Below are 24540 nucleotides of genomic sequence, written 5' to 3' on the forward strand. Positions count from 1 at the left end.
GGACCATACCTATATATTTTTTCTAACTTGTCTTTTTAAATTGCGATTCAATTGCTCCTCCATTTTTCCTATACGTACTTGACGCTTTTGACCTTCAGCAAATTTATTGAGTTGATCTATGATTTTGTCCAATGTGCTACCAATTACTAAACTTGGACAATACGTATCTCACAAGTTTATTTTTATTTGGTATTTATTTGAAGCTAGTGACCTTCCAACTGCGACAATCAAGTACAATATATAATTAGTATATATATATATATATCTGAGACAAGTTGATAGATCTGCAACCTTGGACAACGTCAAATCGTCAATTAATACAAAACTTTATAAAGTACATTTTTATTAGACGACAAGTCCAGATAAATTCCATTTATTTGTAAGATTCATCCATTATTAATTCCTCATTTTCCTATGAACACTTCAACGCACAATCTCAAAATTAGTTCCATCCACATCAATCAATTAGCAACTAGTAGTAATGAAAAGTATTTTATCCATGCTAATATGCTATAGGAAGAAACCATTCAGGCCGACACAGTTGGCGATGAACACTTCAAAACTCGTCATTTTAAAATTGACAAATGATCTCAACTAAATATTTAAAAGCGCATGAACCGCTTCATTTCATAAAAGATAAAACATATAAAATAACAAAGCACAGTAGACTATTAGAAGTCTAAAAGAAATTAACAAACCATTGCTAGGGTTCAATTATTCAAATTAATATACATTTGAATATTGAAGAAGAAGCAAATTTTAGATGCATATCACAAGTTTCCACATCACAACTTATCTCCTTTTAACGACTAAAGAGTACTAAAAGAAAAACCAATTAAGTCATAGTAAAAAGAAAACAAAAGCTCTCGCTCAAACGAAGATCTTTGGCCCACCCGGTTTTATTCTAAAATAATAGAAGTTTCTACCAACACCAAAGACAGTTTAGATTATATGACATCCAGTTCCGCAAGGCTCTCCAACCCTCCCGGCCATTCTGAGACAAATGCTGACAACTTATTCTTCAAGGAGCATGTGGCTGGAACTCTCATATGGTAAATACTATTGTTCTCTCTCTTGGCTTCCTCAAGCTGTAAAATGATGTTTTTCTCTAGTTTTGATATCACACTGATGCGAGAAAAGGAAGCGCCCTTGATGGCTCTCTTCATGCTCCAAAGGTGGTCAGCGCCCATCTGTAAACGTGCAATTTCTTCTCCAATTTCACCATTTTTATGGAGATGTAAGGAATAATGATAGCAAGATTCAGCGTAGAACTGTGAAGCTTTGAGTTGTACATGTGCAAACCACCCCTTGTCAAAGTGTTGGCTGAGTGGTACAGTGCTCAGTGCATGAAGAACCTCTTCGTAGTATAACTCGATCTATTCAAGAAAACAAAAGACATTCGACAAAAATAAATTGAAGTGCAATATTACGAAACTAATGCTTCAAATTGAAGAAAGAATACTCCAGTTAAAAAATATTAGGCCCAGATAATAATCAAGAAAGGAGAAAAAAAACTTATTACCTCCCTTGCAGCCATGGAGCAAGTAGTAGGCAACAATCCTTTTCTAACAGCACGATTAAAAAAGCACTCTTGCGCCTGAGCAACCATCAGCTTCTCTAGCATGCTCACACATTCCGTTGAAACATCAACTGATTCACCTCCCCCTAGTATCTCTCTCAAATACCAAAATGCTCCCGCTGCATTGTAAAATGCTTTGTATGCCTTGTTCAACCCGTCAACTGTCCCCCGATTTTGTGCAGCTGCCATCTGTGAGTACACTGCGGCTATATTAAACACAACCGCCACTTTCTCTGAACCAATCGAGGTGTGGGAGTGCTTTTTAGACGGCTTGAACGAGTCCTTCCAGGTGAAATAAACGACCTCAAGGTGTGACCGCTCAAGCACCATAGGGTAGTGGGGTTTTATTATCGAGAGAGATTGGAAGTAGGAGTACCATTGGTGGAGGTGGTCTTCAAAAGAAACATCAGTTGATGTGGACGAGCTGGTGGTCAGGGTCAGTCTGGACCTAGATCTCAGGAGTGCAGAGAGCTCTTGGTCGACAATTGTCGTGCGTGTAACTTTTGTTGTCAGAGATGGTATTTTCTCTTGGATTGATAGCATTGGAGATGGAAGATTATCCATAACTTCATAATTGATGGGTGAGATGTCGATCTGCCTGCATAGCTGGCCTGGCCGGATCCAAGCCTTCTTCATATTCTTCATCTTTTTTATTTGAGAGTCGCCACCGGGTGCCCGGAGAAATGCCATTAATTAATGCAACACAAATTTAGTTTGTGTGATGTGGTGAACAAGACAATTAATAATTGTAATGGGTGATCATTGAATTTTGATGGATGTGAACATCTCTTATATATTGAAAGAGGAATTTTCAGTAAGCTGTTTTATAATTCCATCTCATATAACCGATCTATTAAACTTTATGTATTGGAGATACTCAAGTTTAATTGTTGGATGAAGGAATTGTATTAAGGAGGGTATATATAGCTAGTTGTGGTGATGTGGTTAGTTGAGATTTATTAATTTTATAGGAGCTAGCGCGTAAATCATGCCTTACTTGGCATCAGCATGCACTGTGTCAAACTATTAGGTAAGAAAACTTCCATGTATATTATGAGGGTAATGACGAAAGTACCTGTTTACTAATCAAAAGAAGTACTTTCACCAAACAATTCCTTCATCCAACATAAAATCTCAGTCTATAACACACTTTATGTATTATATACTAAGATTTAAAAACTTAAAAATTTAAAGTGCTAATGAGTTTTACTTTAAAAAAAAAACAAATGACTTTAAAATAACTCAAAAGCATTTCTTTATGGATCCTATTTGAAAGATAAAATCGAATAGAAAACATTCATATTTTTAGATTTGTAAAATTCATCACGGATCGTCGAGAAAATGCATGAAAAAAATCAGATAAAAATAAAAAAGTGTGGTTGAAATGAACCTTTCATTTTGTTTTTTTGGCTTGAATAGGAGTTAAAAACTATCTAGATTTAAAATTTAAATGTTTTCAGATAAATGTTTAAATGTTTGCGAGTAGCATTTTAAAATATTATAAACATAGATTTAAATAGAAGTTAGACAATATTGGAAGATTTTTTTTGTTAAACTACTTGGGGGACGCGCTCGGGTATAATGACTCGGGGGATCATAATATTTCTCTTAAATTTAAACAAGAAAGTAAAACAGTGTCACTATAAGTTAAAAAAATAAATAAAATAGTACTCAAAACAGCTTGGGCATAGAGCACCATGAAAAAAAATCAAATAAATAACAAAAAAGAGCCTGTTTTTATTGAAACTCAACACACACACACACACAAAAAGGTAGTATGTTTTTTCACAACAAAAAATATCGAATTGAAATTGATATTCTAAAATCCCACAATGTTAGCATAATAATATATTTTGTTTAAAAAGCATTTAAATGATTTGTAGAACTGCTCTGAGTACAAAGAAAATGTGTGTTATAACGAAATTGGAAACCTACAATAAAAAATTAGCTTAAAACAATTTCAAAATGCTTCATGACATCCTGGAGCTAGACTTTTAAACTATGGGGTCAAATTAGGGGTGTCAATGATACCCTTTTAGCTGTTTACCCGACCCGTACCATATTCGATAAGGCGGGTACGAGCAAGTTTTTTTTTTCATTAGCTTATTGGGTGTGGGTATGGGTAAGGTTTAATTTGTTTTCGTTAACTAAATGGGTAAGGGTACGGATAAAGTCTATTTCGTACCCGTTACCTTATAGGATAATTATATAAAATATAATAATATGATAATATCTGATCAATAATTAGTGAGTACTTTTATTATTTAGTGTATTATTTTTGTTGTAAGAAAAATATTAAACATATTATTTTTATGAGTGATGCTTCTATGTACATAGGACCTATTTATAAAATGAACATATTTTTATTTTCAAAGTTCAAACAGTCAATCCGAACCGTTCATCTTGTTCTCCATATTAATATGTGCTTAGAGACCAAATTTTATATTTTTCTGAATTTTTTTACTATTTATTAAGATGGGTACAAAAAATATCAAACTCAGACCATTGAATTTTGTACCCATCTTAATAAATAGTAAAAAAAATTCAGAAAAATATAAAATTTGGTCTCCAAGCACATATTAATATGGAGAACAAGATGAACGGTTCAGATCAACTTTTTTAACTTTGAAAATAAAAATATGTTCATTTTACAAATAGGTCCTTATTATTGTACTTAGGGGCACCTCTAATTGCTAAAAAAAAACTGAAATTAAATTGCAATTGAAAGTAAAGAGATGAGTTTAGAGAAATTTGACATGCGGGGTGATAACGGAGTTCGGCAAAACAAAGGCCTACGTCTCCGGGGCTTCGCAACCTTGTGAGGTACGCCTTTCTATTACCCAATACGAAAGGATTACAACTTGTGAACCGTTGAGCCCTTACACACCAAGCGGGAAGTCAAACGGCCAACTCAAAGAGATGAGAACAAGGTCTCGATTGTCTAGAAACACAAGAGAAACACTCAATAGATCACTCTAACCTAATCTATATCAAGATTAGTGAAGTAGGTTTGAGGTTGCTTGAGGGATTTTGAAGTTTTAAGCTCTCACAACAATGGAGTAGGCTAAGCTCTCAGAAAATCGCTTTTGAATTAATTAGGGTCGGCTGAGATCAGTGAGAAAGGAAACTCACTAATCTATTTATAGTGTCAGCTCAAAAATGAGCTGTTTGGACTAAAACGTTACAACGTTTTAGTTCAAAGTGCGATTTAGGGTTTTAATTTTCTGACAGCTCAGCAAAACTATTCAAAAACGTTACAACGTTTTATAAACGTTACATAACGTTTTGTTCTGTAAAATCTTGATCAAAACAGGAATTGTTTGAAGCTCAGATTTAATTAAAACGTTACAACGTTTTATAAAAACGTTACAACGTTTTATATTTGGCTTTAACATTGATACAGACAGTCATAAAACGTTATAACGTTTTCACAAAACGTTATAACGTTTTAGGTCTTTCAGTAAGCCTATATGTTAGCGTATTTTCCATTCCTGAAACGTTATAACGTTTTATGAAAACGTTATAACGTTTTATGAAAACGTTATAACGTTTTATGTTATTTCTGAGTTTGATCAACATCTTTCTTCAGCGTTTTTGACAGGTTTAAAACGTTATAACGTTTTATAAACGTTACCAACGTTTTCCCTCTGTAAATACAGCTTCAAACTTACTTTACCAAGCTTTTGATTTTACAATTTATATTCTTGATAAATGTCTTTATGATTTCTTCTGTCCAAGGATATTACATTGCAATTCCAACTCTTCTTGAACCTACATAATCTCAAAATAGAAGAAATCGTAAAATTCAATAATTGTATGTTTTTGCAAATTAGTCAAATAGACGAAAATGATTATTGTACGAATAACAATCTCCCCCTTTTGACGATTTGCAAAAACATGCAATGCGAGTAAGTGCATAATTTGGTTCACTCAATTTTGATTTTGTATATCTAGCAATTGGTACCAATTTCTCCCCCTTTTTGGAAATCGACGAAATGGAATAGAAATTAGCACCAATTTTAAGTGCTCCCCCTCAAAACATGCACTCCCCCTCAAAACATGCACTCCCCCTCAATTTTGCAATATAATAACAATAACTCACAAATAGAATATAATTGAGGGAGTAACTCTAATATACAAGACAATTCAATTTTTAATTTAAGACATAAAGTCATGCATATCAATAGGCCTAAAACCATCTATATATGACAATTCAATTCATGCAATCCAAGTGATTCAAATACAACTTGTCAAGGCTTCAAGATATCCAAGATGACATATTTATGCAATTTGGCACATAGCCCTCAACAAGTTTGCAATTCATAACTACATTTAAGATATCTACATCTCATACATATCCACACCAAATACCAAATATCTAATATATTAATTCAATCAATTCATGCAATTCAACTAAGTTAAACATTTCAAGCATATAACACAAGTGAACTTTTGCATGCAAACCCATAAATCAATCCAAATACTTAGAATTCACAATTTTAGCAATTTAAATTCTAATTAAGTCATAATTCATCAATGCAATCAACACAAGCAATTAAACTAACCATTAAAATTAAACATGCAACAAATAAGAAATGTTCATGCAACCAATTCATCAAGTTTCAAAATGCACTCATGATAATTTAAGGAAAATTAATCTACTGTGCAGGTGGGTTTTGAGGCGGGTCATCCTCTTCTTCAGCCTCATCCTCAGCCACATCAACATTTGGTTCTTCATCATGTTCATCTCGAGAGGATGGAACCGAGCTTGATGCGACGCCAAATTGCTTGATGAAGCGTTTTGAGAGATTTGCTTGGCGTTCATCAAGTACTTTGAGGGCTTTTGTATGTGCCATCAACTGCCTGTCCATTCTTGTCATGGTCAAGTGTTGCTCTTGCATCCTTTGACACATCCACATTATTCGTTCATTTGGATCGTCAGGAATAGGAGGGAATGGGAACGTGGCACCTTCTTCAGGCACATAGTTGAAGTGGGATTGGTTTTGAGGAGGGTTTTGGACAGGTGGTTCTTCATCCATTTCTTCCGGATCCCAATACTGGTTTGGCAAGGCTTCTTGGTGAAATATCCATGAATTTATGTCTCGCCCATCGGGACCATATGTCGGCAGACCTGAAGCAGAGTATGCCTGTACCCACCCTATCCTTGTCAATTGATCGACTATGTTCATTGGGTTAAGATAGATTAGGGTTGTGGGAAGGTTGATGCCATTTAGTCTTATTATCTTATGAATGACGTGAGCATATGGCAAATGGGCTACCTTGCTTCTAAACACGCTTTGCATATGACAGAGGATGATATAGGGAATGTTGATTGAAATATCATCCAATTGAATGAGATGACGAAGGTAGTACATGGCACCATATTCGATGTTGGTTTTGATTTTTGATTTTGGGGTGAGGATGTTATTGATGAAGACAAATAGCAATCAGTGCAAGGATGGAAGAGGGGTTGCATAAATCTTGTTACCGCCAACATTATTCCTATCAAACCATTTCTTATATGAGTCAGCCGATTATATGGCATCCCTTGGCCAATTTCTCAAAAGGTATGTTTCATCCCCATCATTCGGGAGTCCAAGCCATTGGGCAACATTTGCAAGAGTCATGCGAATTTCTCTTCCGCCCATCCATGAGGATACCACAAAGGGATTATCATTGAATGTCAGGTTTGAGTAGAAGATACGAGTAATGATTTGAGTGAACGGTTCATCAACCTTAATGAGAGGTTCCCAATCCCAATGGTTTAGGTATTCAATTATCTTATTATCCTCTCGTGGGGAGAAGGTAACCGCTGCCTTGTCAAAGTTGTAGCAGTTACACAGATCTCGGGCATCAAAATGACCGATAAAGTTTTCAAATGCCTCCAAATTTCGAAAAAGGTACCGATTTTCATGGTCTATTGCAAAGTTTGGTTCAATATTCCCCCTACTTCCTCCGGACTCATCCCCTAAACGGGCTCTTTTCTTATCCCTTGTAACAATCACCTTTCTTGGACCCATTGATTTGAGATAAGTTTGAAAGATTACCGATTGAAGATCAAAGTAATAAATCGAGAAGAGCGAAGCAAGAGAATTGCAGTGATGATCTCGGATCTTCAATCCAACGGTCGGATCGCCGGATTTGCAAGTAGGGTTTTGGTTAGGGTTTTGGGGAAGAGAGTGGAGAGAGAAAGAATGGAGATTTGAGGGAGAGATTTGGATAGAGAGAGAGAAGGAGAGGAGAATGGTGTGTTTTGATCGTGAAATAGTGAGATGTAGTGTGGCCGGAATAGGGAGAGAGAGAGAGAATTGAAGAGATGAAAGAGAAAGAGATAGGAGAAATGAAGAAGAAGAAGAAGAAGAAGAAGAAGAAAAGCTATTTTTAGCACCTTTTCGGCATAAAACGTTACGGACGTTTTATAAAACGTTATAACGTTTTGTGATTTTACTGCGTTACCGACCTAAAACGTTACAACGTTTTCAAAACGTTACAACGTTTTCAAAACGTTACAACGTTTTCAAAACGTTATGTAACGTTTTCTTCTGTCTCAGAATGACCAATTTTGCAACTTTAGAATGAAAATTTTATTTAAATCGTTACAACGTTTTGTGAAAACGTTGTAACGTTTTAAACAGGAAAACTGCTCTTCAAATGGCTAAGTATCAGAAATAAATCGTTGCAACGTTTTCTAAAAACGTTATAACGTTTTAGGTAGTGAATTTCCCTGAAAATTGGTTAAGTATCGGAAGTAAAACGTCACCACGTTTTCTAAAAACGTTACAACGTTTTAGGTAGGGAATTTTCCCTGAAAATTGGCTAAGTAGCAGATGAGAAACATTACAACGTTTATAAAACGTTACATAACGTTTTGTACTGTCAAGTTTAACACAAATTGAACTGTTTTGACTCATATGAATTATTTTAAAACAAAGTTTTGATATGCCTTAATCTCTCAGTTCAAGCATGCCTAATTTAAACCTTAATTCATTGTGTTGTTGAGTATTCAAGGGTTTTGTGAATATACCGGCAATTTGTTCTTTGGTGTCAATATGTATAAGTTCTATTTCACATTTTTCAATGTGATCCCTAATAAAATGATGCCTTATTTCTATGTGCTTGGTTCTAGAATGAAGGACCGGATTTTTGGATATCATAATGGCACTAGTATTGTCACACATAATTGGTACGTTGCGGAAGCGAATTTCATAATCATTTAGGGATTGGATCATCCAAAGAATTTGTGTGCAACAACTACCGGCCGCTACATACTCGGCTTCCGTTGTGGAAAGGGCAACCGAGGTTTGTTTGCGACTCGACCAAGATACAAGTGAACCACCAAGAAATTGGCATGTACCACTTGTGCTTTTTCTATCCATACGATCCCTGGCAAAATCGGCATCGGCATATCCTATCAAGTCTAAATCCGATTGTTTGCCATACCATAATCCCAAATTTAAACTACCCTTGACATATTTAAGAATTCTTTTAGCGGCTTTTAAGTGTAATTATTTGGGATTTGCTTGATACCTAGCACATAGACATACGGCAAACATTATATCGGGTCTACTAGCGGTTAAATAGAGTAGGCTACCTATCATGGCTCGGTATTGAGTGATGTCCACCGATGTGCCATTTGGATCCGAGTCAAGATTGGCATTTGTAGCCATTGGAGTTTTGCTTGTATTGCTTTCGGTCATCCCAAACTTCTTGATCAACTCTTTCGCATACTTGGTTTGACTCACGAAGGTGTCATCCATGAGTTGCTTGATTTGGAGTCCCAAGAAGAAATTCAATTCACCCATCATGCTCATCTCGAATTCACTACTCATAAGAGAAGAAAATTCCTCGGCAAGTGCCGCATTAGGTGAACCAAAAATTATGTCATCTACATAAATTTGCACTACCAATAGTGATCCATTCCTTTTCTTGGTGAAAAGAGTTGTATCATTTTTGCCTCTAATGAATTCATTGTCAATTAGAAAGGAACTTAATCTACCATACCATGCCCTAGGGGCTTGTTTGAGTCCATAGAGTGCTTTGGTGAGTCTATACACATGATTAGGAAATGTTGAATCAACAAAGCCTTGAGGTTGATTAACATACACCTCCTCATCTATGAATCCATTCAAAAATGCATTTTTAACATCCATTTGAAATAATTTGAAATTTTTGTTTGAGGCGTATGCTAAAAGCATTCTAATGGATTCAAGACGAGCTACGGGTGCAAAGGTTTCTTCAAAGTCAATACCCTCTTGTTGTTTGTACCCTTGAGCTACCAACCTAGCTTTGTTGCGAATTACATTTCCATCTTCATCCTTCTTATTTCTAAAGACCCATTTGGTTCCAATAATCATTCTATCATTTGGCTTAGGTACAAGTTTCCAAACTTTGTTTCTTTCAAATTGAGCAAGTTCTTCTTGCATGGCACAAATCCAACTAGGGTCTACATTTGCATCTTTGAAATTTTTAGGTTCGATATGAGATACAAATGCACAATGACCAATCATTTGATTTAATTTGGATCTTGTTTTAACCCTTTCCCTAGGATCACCAATAACATTAGAAAGAGGATGAGATGGTACTTCCCTTAGGTCTTGAGGGATTTGGTACTCAATTCTTGGAGGTTGTATCTCTTCGGTTTGCATTCCTTCAACTATTGGATCCATCTCCTTATTGGTTACATCTTCAATTAGTTGATCCGTCTCAATATTGTTGGTTGTATCCATTTCGGGTTGAGTTTGCTCGGGTTGATTCTCAATTGTGTCGGTTCTTGTCTCAACTTCATCTTGATCAAGAATTGGCACTTCAACACCTACAATTTCAATACCTTTCTCGACCTTTTGATTAGCATTTTCATCAAATTTAACATGCACGGATTCAATTACGATTCTTTGAGATGGAATGTAAATTCTATAGGCTTTACTTGAATTTGAGTATCCTACAAACATTCCCTCAATTGATTTAGAATCAAATTTGGTTACTTTGGGAGATTCATCAAGAACAAAACATTTTGAACCAAATACTCTAAAATGAGATATCTTAGGCTTGTACCCTTTCCATAGCTCATATGGTGTTTTATTCAATATGGTCCTTATATTTACGCGATTTACCACGTAGTATGCTGTATTTACCGCCTCGGCCCACAAGTGTTTGGGTAAGGAGTATTCATTTAGCATGGTTCGGGCAAGCTCAACTAAGGTTCGGTTCTTCCTCTCAACTACCCCATTTTGTTGAGGTGTGCGAGGAGCCGAATACTCATGTTTATATCCCCTTTTAGAGCAAAGTTGATCAAATTTTGCATTTTCAAATTCCCCCCCATGGTCGCTTCTAATCCTAATGATTTTTGACCCCTTTTCATTTTCAACACGTTTGCAAAATTCAATGAAGTTGCTAATTGCTTCATCCTTGTGTTGTAGAAACAAAACCCAAGTAAAGCGACTATAGTCATCTACAATTACATATGCATATTTCTTCTTTGCTAAACTTGGTACACTTATTGGTCTAAATAAGTCCATATGTAATAATTGCAAAGGTTGATCGGTTGAAACCATATCCTTGGATTTAAAGCTACTTTTGGTTTGTTTACCTTGAACACATGCCTCACATAATCCTTCAAGTTCTAGTTTATGTGTTGGTAAACCACGCACAAGATCTAATTTCACTAATTTCCTAATGGTATCAATTGAAACATGACCTAATCTACGATGCCATAACCATGATCCATTAGATATGGCGCTTAGACATGTTTCACCGGAATCAAAGTGAGTAAAATACAAGTAATAAACATTTTTCTTCCGTTTACCCGAATAAATTAGAGCATCATCCGAGGACCTTATTATGTGACAAGCATTAGCATCAAATTTGGTATAATATCCCGAATCACATAGCTTACTTACACTAAGTAAGTTGTAATCTAATCCCTCAACAAGATATACATTGGATATGGTCAAGTGTTGGTTACCAATTGAGCCTATACCGATAATAGAGCTATTTCTTTGATTATTCCCAAAGGTAACCGTACCTCCATCATATAGTTCTAAGAATTTAAAATTAAATTTGTCATCGGTCATATGGTGTGAGCATCCACTATCAATGATCCAAGCACTTTCCTTTTGAGATGAAATCAAACACACCTATAAAGTATATATTAGTTATTATTGAGTTAGTAACTAACATATACCTTGTCTTTAATCTCTCCCTTTATGTTTGGCAATTATAATACTTTTAGGGGAAATTAAGTGTAAACCTAAGCTAGTATAGCTTTAGGAACCCAAACAACATTATGTTTGTTGTTTACATTCCTAAATCTACATTCTAAGGAAGTGTGGCCAAGTTTGCAACAATAGTTGCACATTGTAGTTGATTGCTTTTGAGTAGTAGAACCTTGTTTGAGAATGGATTGGTACTTCACTTCATGCAAACTACTCTTATTACTACCTTGTGACCCATTTGCAACTTTAAATGCAACACTCTTGGTTTTGTTAGAATCAATTCTATTGTGATGTTGGGGAACATCTCTAGCTAAACCATTTCTTTGAGTTTGGTTTTGTAAAGCAACTTTATTTTTGAATTCATAAAACCATCCATCGGGTCCTTTGAAATATGTTTTGTTTGACCCTTTTGGATTAAGAGTGTTCCTATCACTATCTTTAGAGGCATTTTTGTTCTTAGAAATTCTTTTATTGTACTTGTACCTAAATGCATAATTTGGTGACTTTTGATCTTGTTTAGCATTTGAAACATGAGAAGACTTCAATTTTGATGACTCCTTGTTCAAAGGAGTTAAACCCTTTTTAGTAAAAAATTGATAAGTTGAATATTGTTCACAATTAAACTTTAGTTTGGCATTTGGAATACTTGAAGTTTGAGAATGTTCCCCTTTTCCTTTAGGGCCTCGCATGTGATTAGATTTAAGTGAGGATTTACCCTTCTCAAATCCAAGACCAACTCTATCATTTTTATAATATGATTGATCATGTATCAACTTGCTCACATAATAGGGATCTAGACTAGTGACTTTTGATAATTCACTAGGAGATCTCAATGCCCGAATTTCGGTTTCTATAGTTTGAACTTTAACTTTTAAAATGCCTATTTCACCTAAGTGTGATGCTTTTAACTTTTTATTTTCAAGTTCTAACATGTCATTTTTAGCAATTAATTTTTGAATAATACCTTCCTTCTCAACCAAGGTTCTATTAGACTCATCAAGGAGTGATTTCAACCTAGATTCATGATCATCGTGCATTAGAATTTCATTTTTGAAAGTGCTTGCATCATTGGTGTCTAACCTATTGGTACACAAGTCATTGTTGGTCTCATTTGTGATTATGCAATTTTCAATATCAATTTCACCACTATATTCTTCACCACCTTCATTTATACATTCAAGTTCGGTCTCATAACTATCAAGACTAAGTGTTGAGTGTACCTCACTAGCGAAGTTTGTTGAGGTGTTGACTCCATCATCTCCCTCCTTTGCATTCCTTGATTTAACAAGCTCCATGAGAAAGTTGATGGTTGTTTCATCGGTGATGTTCTTGTTAGCTATAATTGAATCTATGTCAATTTTCGAGGGATTTTCATCTACACTTGCCATCAATGCAAGGTTGATCTCCTCTTCATTCTCCGATTCTGTATCGGATTGTTCCGTCTCACTATCCGAGAGCAAAGCTTGCATAGCTTTGGCTTTCTTCTTCTTGTACCCATCATACTTTTGTCTTGGTTTTCGATCTTGTTGTGCTTCACCATCCGTGTTCTTCAATTGTGGAAATAGCTTGAAGCATGTTTGAATGGAATGCCCCTCTCTATGGCAAGCGAAACACATTACCCTTTTGTTCTTCTCTTCTCGTTCCTTGTTGTATTTTCTTTCAAAGTCAAGCATTCCTTGAAACATCTTGGATAAGAGAAGGGCATCCTTGGATGTTTCATGATCAATTTTGTTGATAAATTGATCATTTCAAAGACGGGTGTTTGAGGAGCTTGGAAAGTTACAGTTTTGTGCCGGAAAAGCTACGGTTTTGGATTTTGAGCTTTGCTTCAAATCACCGGATTGTCGAAGTTTTTCTTCAAAACTCCTAAAATGAGCATAGAGGTCATCCGGTGTGAATGTGTCGTGCGTGCCTTGGATTGCCTCTAGAGCACTCACCAACCCGGACAATCTATCCCTCATGAGCATCACCCTCAATAGCTTTCCTACAAGTTTATTGTTAGAAAGTGGTTCTCCCAATTCGGTAAACTCATTTTGGATATGCATAAGTCTATTATATATATCCTCAATGCTTTCACCATCTTCAACCTTAAAGGTTTCAAATTTTGCTTCTAAACCGGTTATTTTGGTTCGTTTGATTTGGGTATTGCCTTCATACCAGTTTACGAGAGCATCCCACATTTCTTTCGCACTTGATGCACTACCAAAGAGTGAGGCTACTGATTCACTAACCAAATTGAATATGGCATTGGTTGCTAGGTCATTGTCTTTCTTGGTTTGTTTGGAATCGACGGTCTCAATTTTGGCATCGGTTGAACCCTCGGTAGATACATGTATGTCGGTGTATAGCCTTTTTCAACCACATACCACACCTCAAGGATATTCAAGTAATTAATCATGGTTTTCTTCCAATGCATGAAATTTTTGGTGGTAGTACCAAAAGTTAGGGGTTCTTTCACGGATCTATAGGGTGCCATTTGTCAAGTTGATATAATCTCCAATTAAGTGTGTCTTAATTCGAGTAACTTGCTCTGATACCACTCTATTGTACTTAGGGGCACCTCTAATTGCTAAAAAAAACTGAAATTAAATTGCAATTGAAAGTAAAGAGATGAGTTTAGAGAAATTTGACACGCGGGGTGATAACGGAGTTCGGCAAAACAAAGGCCTACGTCTCCGGGGCTTCGCAACCTTGTGAGGTGCGCCTTTCTATTACCCAATACGAAAGGATTACAACTTGTGAACCGTTGAGCCCTTACACACCAAGCGGGAAGTCAAACGGCCAACTCAAAGAGATGAGAACAAGGTCTCGATTGTCTAGAAACACAAGAGAAACACTCAATAGATCACTCTAACCTAATCTATATCAAGATTAGTGAAGTAGGTTTGAGGTTGCTTGAGGGATTTTGAAGTTTTAACCTCTCACAACAATGGAGTAGGCTAAGCTCTCAGAAAATCGCTTTTGAATTAATTAGGGTCGGCTGAGATCAGTGAGAAAGGAAACTCACTAATCTATTTATAGTGTCAGCTCAAAAATGAGCTGTTTGGACTAAAACGTTACAACGTTTTAGTTCAAAGTGCGATTTAGGGTTTTAATTTTCTGACAGCTCAGCAAAACCATTCAAAAACGTTACAACGTTTTATAAACGTTACATAACGTTTTGTTCTGTAAAATCTTGATCAAAATAGGAATTGTTTGAAGCTCAGATTTAATTAAAACGTTACAACGTTTTATAAAAACGTTACAACTTTTTATATTTGGCTTTAACATTGATACAGACAGTCATAAAACGTTATAACGTTTTCACAAAACGTTATAACGTTTTAGGTCTTTCAGTAAGCCTATATGTTAGCGTATTTTCCATTCCTGAAACGTTATAACGTTTTATGTTATTTCTGAGTTTGATCAACATCTTTCTTCAGCGTTTTTGACAGGTTTAAAACGTTATAACGTTTTATAAACGTTACCAACGTTTTCCCTCTGTAAATACAGCTTCAAACTTACTTTACCAAGCTTTTGATTTTACAATTTATATTCTTGATAAAGGTCTTCATGATTTCTTCTGTCCAAGGATATTACATTGCAATTCCAACTCTTCTTGAACCTACATAATCTCAAAATAGAAGAAATCGTAAAATTCAATAATTGTATATTTTTGCAAATTAGTCAAATAGACGAAAATGATTATTGTACGAACAACACTTATGTCCATAGAAGCCTTTGCCTATTTTTATTTGTATGTTTTGTTCTTTAATTAAATAATTAAAAATTTTGAAAGACATATTTTTGTTTTTGAATTTTCTTGTTTTATAAAAAATATAATTTAGTTGAAATTGATTGCACAATTATTTTTATTTTTATTTTTTATTAGTAATATCATTGTATATGTGCTAAATAAATGAGTTTTGATGTTCTATTTGTAAAATATAATAAAACTAATTATTATAGTCATATTATTCGTTATTCACTCGCTACCGTTTCGTTACCCGATAATTTTATTGGGTAAGAGTAGGGTACGGTAAGGTTAAATCTTAATGGGTAAGGGTAGGGTATGAGTAAGATCATTCTTAGTGGGTATGGGTATGAAAATGCTTCCACCATACCGTATCGTACCCATTGACACCCCTAGGTCAAATACACAATGAGGGTCAATTATATAAAATTTTTCTATGAAGAATGGAAATCAATTTTGTAGTACCATAACATTTTACTCTAAATTATATAAAAAAATCAAACATAAACACAAAACTTTAAAAATAAAAAATTGGGAGTCAATTGAAACTAAAACGTTGCTGCTGAAACTGCTTTTTCCATAAAAAGAGAAATATATTTTTCTTCATCCCAACAGTTCAAATGTTATTTAACAATCCAGATCTAGAGATAAAAAATATTTTTCTGACCGTTGAAAATATATGAATGGTTAGATGAAGAAACACAGATCCCTGCTTTTATTGGGCAAGAGCGGCATATTCTCACCCATTTCCCTCTTTAATTTGTTGTCTTTTGTTTTTCCCCTCAAAATGAAACAGTTGTGGGAATCTAATCCGTTAAATAGATTGTTGAAACCTATTTTCTTTTATTTTAATAAAGAAACTGATTCATAAATGATCGTTTGAATTATAGATGATTATTAACCAAATAGGAAAATAACGAGAAACAACTATTTAATGTTAGTAGATTGATTAATCGGACAAGCAACTAAAAGTAACCACCAACAAGAGTTGTTTAGGAGATCTATAGAATCTTTGAAGGATAGTAAAGACTATCTCCATGTTTGGTTGTGGCCTAGAGCTAAGGAGGCATAAATTGGTTATTCTAACTTAGACCGGTCTAAATTATTTATGTTTGGTTGAGGTCTAAAGTTAAATCATAGCTTAAAGTATTCTTTATGGTTAGAGTGGATGGATGACTAAAATCTTGAAAGCCTAAATTGGTTATTATTTATAATAAGATACTAATTATATAATATTAATATATTCAGAATAACTGTAATATATTATATATTATTATAAAATTTATTTAATATATTAATAATAATTATTAATAATAAAATACTAATTATACAATTATAAATTAATAATAATTATTAATAAAAAGATACTAATTATATAATCTTATTAAAATAATTATTTAATATATTAACAATATAAAATATTAATTATATAATTATATATTAATAATAATTATTAATGATAAGATACAAATTATATAATATTAATATATTAATAACAACTATAATATATTATAATATTATTATAATTATAATTTATTATATTAACAATATTAATTATTAATTATATAATTATAAATTAATAATAATTATTAATAATAAGATACTAATTATATAATATTAATATATTAATAACAACTATAATATATTATAATATTATTATAATAATTATTTAATATATTAACAATATAACATATTAATTATATAATTACATATTAATAATAATTATGAATAAGAAAATACTAATCATATAATATTAATATATTATAATATTATTATAATAATTATTTAATATATTAACAATATAGGATATTAATTATATAATTATATATTAATAATAACTATAAACTATTATAATATTATTATAATAATTATTTAATATATTAACAATATAACATATTAATTATATAGTTATATATCGTTAATAAGATACTAATTACTTAATATTAATATACTAATAATAACTATAATATATATTACAATATTATATAATAATTATTTAATATATTAATAATATAACATAATAATTATATAATTATTTATTAATAATAATTATTAATAAAAGGATATTAATTGTATAATATTATTATAATAATTATTTAATATATTAACAATATAAGATATTAATTATATAATTATATACTAATAATAATATACTAATTATATACAAATAAAATATTATTATAATCATTTAAGTTAGGCCACGAGGTGGAATAAAATTAAACCACCATGTGAGGTGGTTTAATTTAGGCCGACCTAAAGATCGGTTTATGCCATCTTAGTTCAGCTCAATTAAGACTCGTTTGATGGAATAACGAGGCCTAAACTCTTTATTCCACTCTTTAGACCACAACTAAACATGGTGATATATGGACTTAAATTGAGATCTCTTTAGTATTGTAAGCCTGTAAAGAGTTCGTATCCTCTGATGTAACCCAAATTTTGAGTTTACATCCTGACCGTCTAATCAGAATCTGGATCTATCAGGCGCGATGTGAAATGTGCCCCTTTAATATCGTGGCAAAGCAGATCGGAGGGCCTGGATCTAAATTCAAAATTTGAGTTACCTTAGGTGAATGAATTCACGAGCACAGCACATTAAAAACATCAAAAGCTAGCCATCCCTTGTATTGCCTTGCATCCATCAGATTTGCATCGGACGTTCCATGATTATCCCAACTGAAGCCTGCGCAGTGTTTAGTAAATTTTCTTTAAATTAATTGATGGAACATTTTGGATGTGTGCAAACGAGCCAATCAGCCAATAGCATTTTGTATAAAATGTAGCTACTGCCTCGGCATCAGGAGCGAATCTTAATGCAAAATGATTGCTTAGAAGATTTTATTTATGTATATTAAAATTTGAGCAAAACTAGGATGTAATGTGCTCACCAAGAGAGATTGATGAGCACACCTCCAAATGGCTATCGAATTGATTCCGAACTACAAATCTAAACCGTTGAAATCCAAGTACTTCGTGAGTGATGCATGTACATAAAATATTTTAAAGTTTTGAATTTATTAAGTACAAAATCAAGCGGTCAAAACAATGATGAAAAATTAATATATAAAACATTTAAAAAAACAATTTATAAAATGTTTATTGTTTTGACCGCTTGACCATGTTCTAAATGAATTCAAAACTTTAAAAATTTTGCATGTACATGCATCACTCACAAAGTACTTGAATTTCAACGGTTTAGATTCGTAGTTCAGAGTCAATCTGATAGTCATTTAGAGGTGTGCTCACCAACCCCTCTTGGTGAGCACATCACACCCTAGTTTTGCTCTTAAAATTTAATAAAATTCTAATGTCTTAAGAAATTTATATACTTTAGTCCTCAAGTAAGAATTCTGTTTTGTAGTTGTGAAGACTTGAGTTTAAATTTTGAAATTTTTCCGTGCACTGACTTTGATTGCTCCCTTTCTGTTGTACTAATATTTTAGGTAACATAAATTGAAGATATACAATAGTGGCAAATTGAAAATTTTTGTTTAATGGGATGGAAAATTAATAAAGGAATGTATTCTCACTTAATATATGTATCCTCGAAATGAAATTGTTGATGCAAAAGAACCCTTTAAATCATAAGCTAATTATAGGAAAATTGTTTTTCAGTTCTTTATATCAAAAAAAGGAGATTCAAAACTTCACATTTCTGACCTGCTACATAAACCTAAACTATCCTTGAAAAAAAGATTCCAAACTGCTCATTATTACATTAATTGTTGCATTAAAAAAATTCCGTTTGATCTCCAATCCAAATCATGTCTACATTAAGATCCGTGCGACTTAATTTATACAAAATTTGAAGTTATTTGCGCTAATCTCGATGTGGATATCGAATGATTCCAACCTATCATGGAATCAAATTTGGGCTAATTTCCTCCCATTGGATCCACCCCATTTTCTGGTACATGGCCTAATTTAGTTCCGTAAAATCAGATATATATATAGTTGCAACTTGCAAGCTATGCTTGCAGTTTTGTAGTTTCATTTGGGCTTTTAAATTAACCATTTTGGACTTTCTCCATTTTGAGCTCCCTCCTAATATAAAGTATGCAAATGACATAAATCCATAACAGTCTGCATTAATTTTAAACCCATGCCATCTTGATTGAGCATCAAAACTCTTAACCACTGCACTATACAATTTACATTTTTTTTAAATTTTTTTTACTATTTATTATTATGATGGATACAAAAATTAATGGTCTGAAAACAACGATTTTGTAAAATACTTAATAAATAAAAAAACAAATTCAAAAAAAATATAAAATTTGATCTGCAAGCGCATTTTAATATATCCATCATGTTGAACGGTTTGGATCGACTGTTTGGACTTTGAAAACTTTAAAAATTGTAGTTAATGCTAATACCAACTTATTATTTAATAGAAGCATATTATTTTTTTTTAATAAACTTATTTCAGGGATATAGATGCTCTGTCACTCATTTAAAAACCTACAACAAATGGAAAATATAAAACCTAATATGGTTACCAATAATTGCTTACGGCTGGTTGCAACTTTGGGCTAATAAGCTTCGATTGCAGCTGTTCGACACAATAAAGTTCCTAAACCCTAAACCTCTCACCAAATGACGGAGCTTTTACTTTTAATCGAACTTGAACTATTTGCAAATTGCATAATCGATTACATTTACCTCCATTGAGACTCTGAAAAAACCCAAATCTTGATGAGGCTTTGTCGCTGCATCGAATCACAGGGCCAGGCACTTCGCCTCACCGATTGTTCATGGATTAGCACGACATTCATTCTTTTCATCTCACCGCCAACAAATATATCTTGCAGTTCATTCCTCGAAACATCAATTCTTTGTGCGTGAACTGGGGAATCAAGCGAGAAGAACTCAAAACTCGTTTCTACGGACATCCCTTTTTGCAAGAATAGAATTATCGGGGTAATTCTGCTATATTACTTCTTACATTGATCATTTAGCGGGGTAACTAGAGAAACGTTCAGTAATTGGGGTCAACAGGAATTAAATAATATAAATGGTCGCCTAGGAGGCTCGTGTCTCTGACAAAATTAAAGGAGACTGTTAGTAGATTAATCAGCCAATAGCAGTTTGCACACATGATCATGCCCAGGAGTGGCAACCTCAGTCCGAACTAGGTTCTGACTGTACTTGTTAATTCTTAACTGAGCTATAATTGAATGAGTTAGATCTAGGGTATCCGAGCTAAAATCTCAGCTTAAGTTCGTGACAAGTTAGTTCGAGCTAGCTCGTGAGCTGATGAACTGGTTCACTGAGACTGATTGGATCATATTTTAAAAAGAAAATAAATTATACAAACTTTTTAGATCGAGTTGGACTGGACTAGATAGTATAAAATGCATACAAATTCACAAATTGTTGTTTAGCCAAGTTAACTCGTGAGCAAGCTAGGCCCTGCTTGAACTCGTTAATTATGAACCGAGCTGTTAGCGAGCGAGTCAGATGCGAGTCACGATCGAGCCACGACCTACGAATTGTTTTGCCACCCCTAGATTCATGTGTGCAAAGGAACTAGTGTTGTGCTCTCGGGTAGGGTACGGGTACCTCGGGTAAACCCGGGACAGGTAACGGGTAGGGCGGGTACGGGCATGACGAGTAGTCGGGTAGAACGGGTACGGATAGGACGGGTATTTTTTTTAAAAACTGTACCCTACCCGTTTCATATCCGTGCCCGTCTCGGGTAGGGGTAACGGGTACCTCGGGTACGGGTAACGAGTACCTCGGGTAGGGTATGGGTTTTTTTTTTCTGGTTTTTTTGTGTTTTTTTTGTGTTTTTTTGTGTTTTTGTGTGTGTGTGTGTGTGTTTTTTTTTTTTTTTTTTTTTTTTCCTTCTGTTTTTACTTTTTTACCGGTGGGAATTTTTTTTTTTAAATTTGAATTTCAAAATTAAACGGGTAAAGGGTGCGGGTAGAACGGGTAAAGGATGCGGGTTCGGGTTTGGGTAAATGGGTGCGGGTACGGATACAATGGGTCCGGGTAAGCGGGTTTCGGATACGGGTAAGGCGGGTATGGGTTGGGCGGGTTTTTTTTCCCAAATATTGGTGTCCGGTCCGTCTCAAACCCGTGCCAGTGTACCCGTTTACCCGCCTATACCCGGGCACGGGTACGGGTACCTCGGATAACGGGTACGGGCGGACAGGGTTCGGGTAACCCGTTTAGGGTATTAGCAAACCTCTAAAAGGAACCAATCAGCTAATCAGTTTGTCCATTTATATAATTTAATTATTTGCTACAACAATTTGGATCATGTGTGCAAAGGAGCCAATCAGCCAATGGCAGTTTGTACGAAATGTAGCTACTGTATACGCATTTTGTATTCCAAAGGAGCAATCGGAGCACTTACTCCTTTTCTGTTATAACTTAAATTTTAGCTAGCATAAATTGAAGAAGATGTACATTTTCAAAGTGAATTGCATGCGTGCTCATGCGCACTCACACACACACTTTACAATTTTAATAATTTTAGTTTAAATTCCATTATGTAATGGTAAATATTCATTATGCTACATGCACTTATATATTTTCTCTGTTGACGTTTGTCTATTAATTAGATGTTTCTAATACCAACTTGAGAATTTTTATCAAATGAATTGCAAATTCATAAAGGATGCAATCAACAAGAAAATTAGTATTAAATTAATACAAATTTACGTCTGTCAAATTGGCAAAAGTTGCAATCTGTGCTTGGAATTTTGTGGTTTCAAGTTTTTGGGCTTCTTCTTCTTTTGGGTTGCGGAAGAGAGGCCCAGCAATGATCTGAAGTTCAATGACATAATACTATAATTAGTCTGCATTAATCCGACCGTTACGTAAAATGTAACAGGGGTGATGCTAAGTACTTTTTTTTTATTAAACTGGATCTTAATACAGATTTAACTTAAACCATTCAAGCACTTCTTTAGTTTAGAAAATATAGCACGAGAGAAAACAAATAACGTTGGTGTACAGTACTATAGTAATTAAGGATGATTGGATAATATAGTCTGCATTAATTTATCATTTTTAGTCTACCATCAAACTCGCCATTTTGATAAGAAAGCTTGATGAATTGTTGTATAGACATATCAATACGTTATTGAGAGATTGGAATTGGTTGATTGTAGCTCATGGATCATTGTGAGAGGACAATCAATTTTATATAGTAACTTTTGCCAGTTTGAAAGTACAAATTACGATGCATCTATCGATTAGTGGTTGCGGATCTCCGAAGATATAGATGCTTAGCCGAGTTGGTCATCTGACATAGCTAACTTGCTCGAATTCTATTAACAACTCTTGTGTTTTTGACGTACTCCTTACTCTATTTACATTAAATACTAAGTAGTTTACATATTTACTGTACGAATCATCATGTCCGAAAACCAATACTAGCATGATCCAAAGCCGCAAGGATCTCCAACGGCCTCGGCCATTGCGAGACATGCATGTACTGGCAAATCATTCAAGCCTGCGGCTGGAACTCTCGTATAGTAAATGCTATTGTTCTCTTTCTTGGTTTTCTCAAGCAGTAAATTCATGTTTTTCTTTAGTTTTGATATGACATTGATGAGAGAAGAGGAAGCGCCTTTGACAGCTCTTGTCGTGCTACGTACTCAAGTGGTCGATGCCCATCTGTAATCGTGCGATTTCTTCCCTAATTTCTTCCATTTTATGGAGATGTAGAGAATAATGGTAGCAAGATTCAGCATAGAACTGTGAGGCTTTGAGTGGTGCAGTGCTTAGTGCATCAAGAACTGCTGCGTAGTATAACTCAATCTATTCAAGAACACACAAAAAAAACCATTTCATAAATAAAAAAAAAATGGAATTACAAAGCTACAAATAAATACTACAAATTGAGATCAACTAAAAAAATTAATAGGCATAGATACTAATCAACAAAGAAGGAATTTTTTTGTTATTTACCTGCTTTGCAGCCTTGGAGCAATTAGTAGGCGACTTTCTTGCACTAACCACCCGATTAAAAAAGCACTCTTGCGCCTGAGCAATCATCAGCGTCTCCAGCATGCTCACACATTCTGTCGAAACATCGACTGATTCACCTTCCCCAAGTATCTCTCTCAAATACCGAAATGTCGCCGCTGCATTGTTAAATGCTTTGTATGCCTTGTTCAACTCGTCAATTGTCACCCGATTTTCTGCAGCTGCCATCTGGGAGTACGTACAATGCGCCTATATTGAAAACAACCGCCATTTTCTCTGAAACGATCAAGGTGTGGGAGTGTTTCTTCCTTGGATTGAAGGAGTCCTGCCAAGTAAAATGAAGGGCCTTGAGTTGTGACCGCTCGAGCGCCATGGTGTAGTGGGACTTTATTTTGGAGAGAGAGTCGAAATACGAGTACAACTGGTCGAGGCAGCTTTCTAAAGAAACAGTAGTTGATGTGGAGGAGGTGGTTTGGGTAAGTCTAAATCGGTAACTGAGAAGAGCAGAGAGTTCGGGATCGGCAATTGGCGTGCATCCAGGATTCAATGCTGGAGATGGCACTTTCTCTTGAATTGATAACATTGGAGATGGTAGATCATCTATAGCTCTATAAATGACGGGTGAGATGTCGATCCGGCTGCATACATGGCTTTGCAAGATGCAAAAGGCATTGGCTACCCAGAAATATGCCATTGCAACTGAAAATTTAGTTTCGATGATGTGATGACTGATTAACTGATTGATTGAGTTTTGATCTTTTGATGTTTGGTAACATCTATTGATGAAACACTTGTATCTCTATTATATTATTAAGCACGTTGGGTGTCCGATCCGCCAACAGCTACGATTGAGAGATGAAACTTCGGATTTGATCTCAGCTCTCCAATTATATAATTTGTCTTCTTTTGATTAAATGCATCTGTTTTATGTATAAAAGTCTAAATTTAGTTAAAAACATACCCACCACATATGCTGCCACACGATATGTTACAATTAAAATTGAATAAATTATGAAATTTAGCGATATATTTATCTGTTTTTTTTTTCCATATTTCTCCTCTTCAATTGAGAAAAC

General features: G+C 34.3%; 2 protein-coding genes across 3 annotated transcripts in view; both read right to left on the reverse strand.

Moving 5' to 3' along the window:
* The window catches only part of LOC144552837 (uncharacterized), a 41632-nt gene extending 21199 nt beyond the window's left edge, over nt 1-20433 (reverse strand). The window contains exon 1 of the mRNA XM_078300840.1: nt 20186-20433. The gene's annotated coding sequence lies outside the window, so the exon portion shown is untranslated. The remainder of the gene's footprint in view (nt 1-20185) is intronic.
* On the reverse strand, nt 755-24125 carry LOC144552838 (vacuolar-sorting protein BRO1-like). Of its 2 annotated transcripts, none has more exons than XM_078300843.1 (2): nt 23447-24125; nt 755-1376 (listed from the first exon to the last, which is right to left on the reverse strand). In XM_078300843.1, exons 1-2 carry the CDS (start codon nt 23690-23692, stop codon nt 948-950), a joined length of 675 nt encoding a protein of 224 aa, XP_078156969.1. In that variant the 5' UTR covers nt 23693-24125; the 3' UTR covers nt 755-947. The 2 variants fall into 2 exon arrangements, with proteins under 2 accessions (XP_078156969.1, XP_078156968.1); XM_078300842.1 differs by lacking the exon at nt 23447-24125 and adding an exon at nt 1523-1984.
* Between the last annotated feature and the right edge of the window lie 415 nt (nt 24126-24540).

This window comes from Carex rostrata, chromosome 4 (genome assembly GCF_964058835.1).
Source record: "Carex rostrata chromosome 4, lpCarRost1.2, whole genome shotgun sequence".
Taxonomy (NCBI): Eukaryota; Viridiplantae; Streptophyta; class Magnoliopsida; order Poales; family Cyperaceae; genus Carex; species Carex rostrata.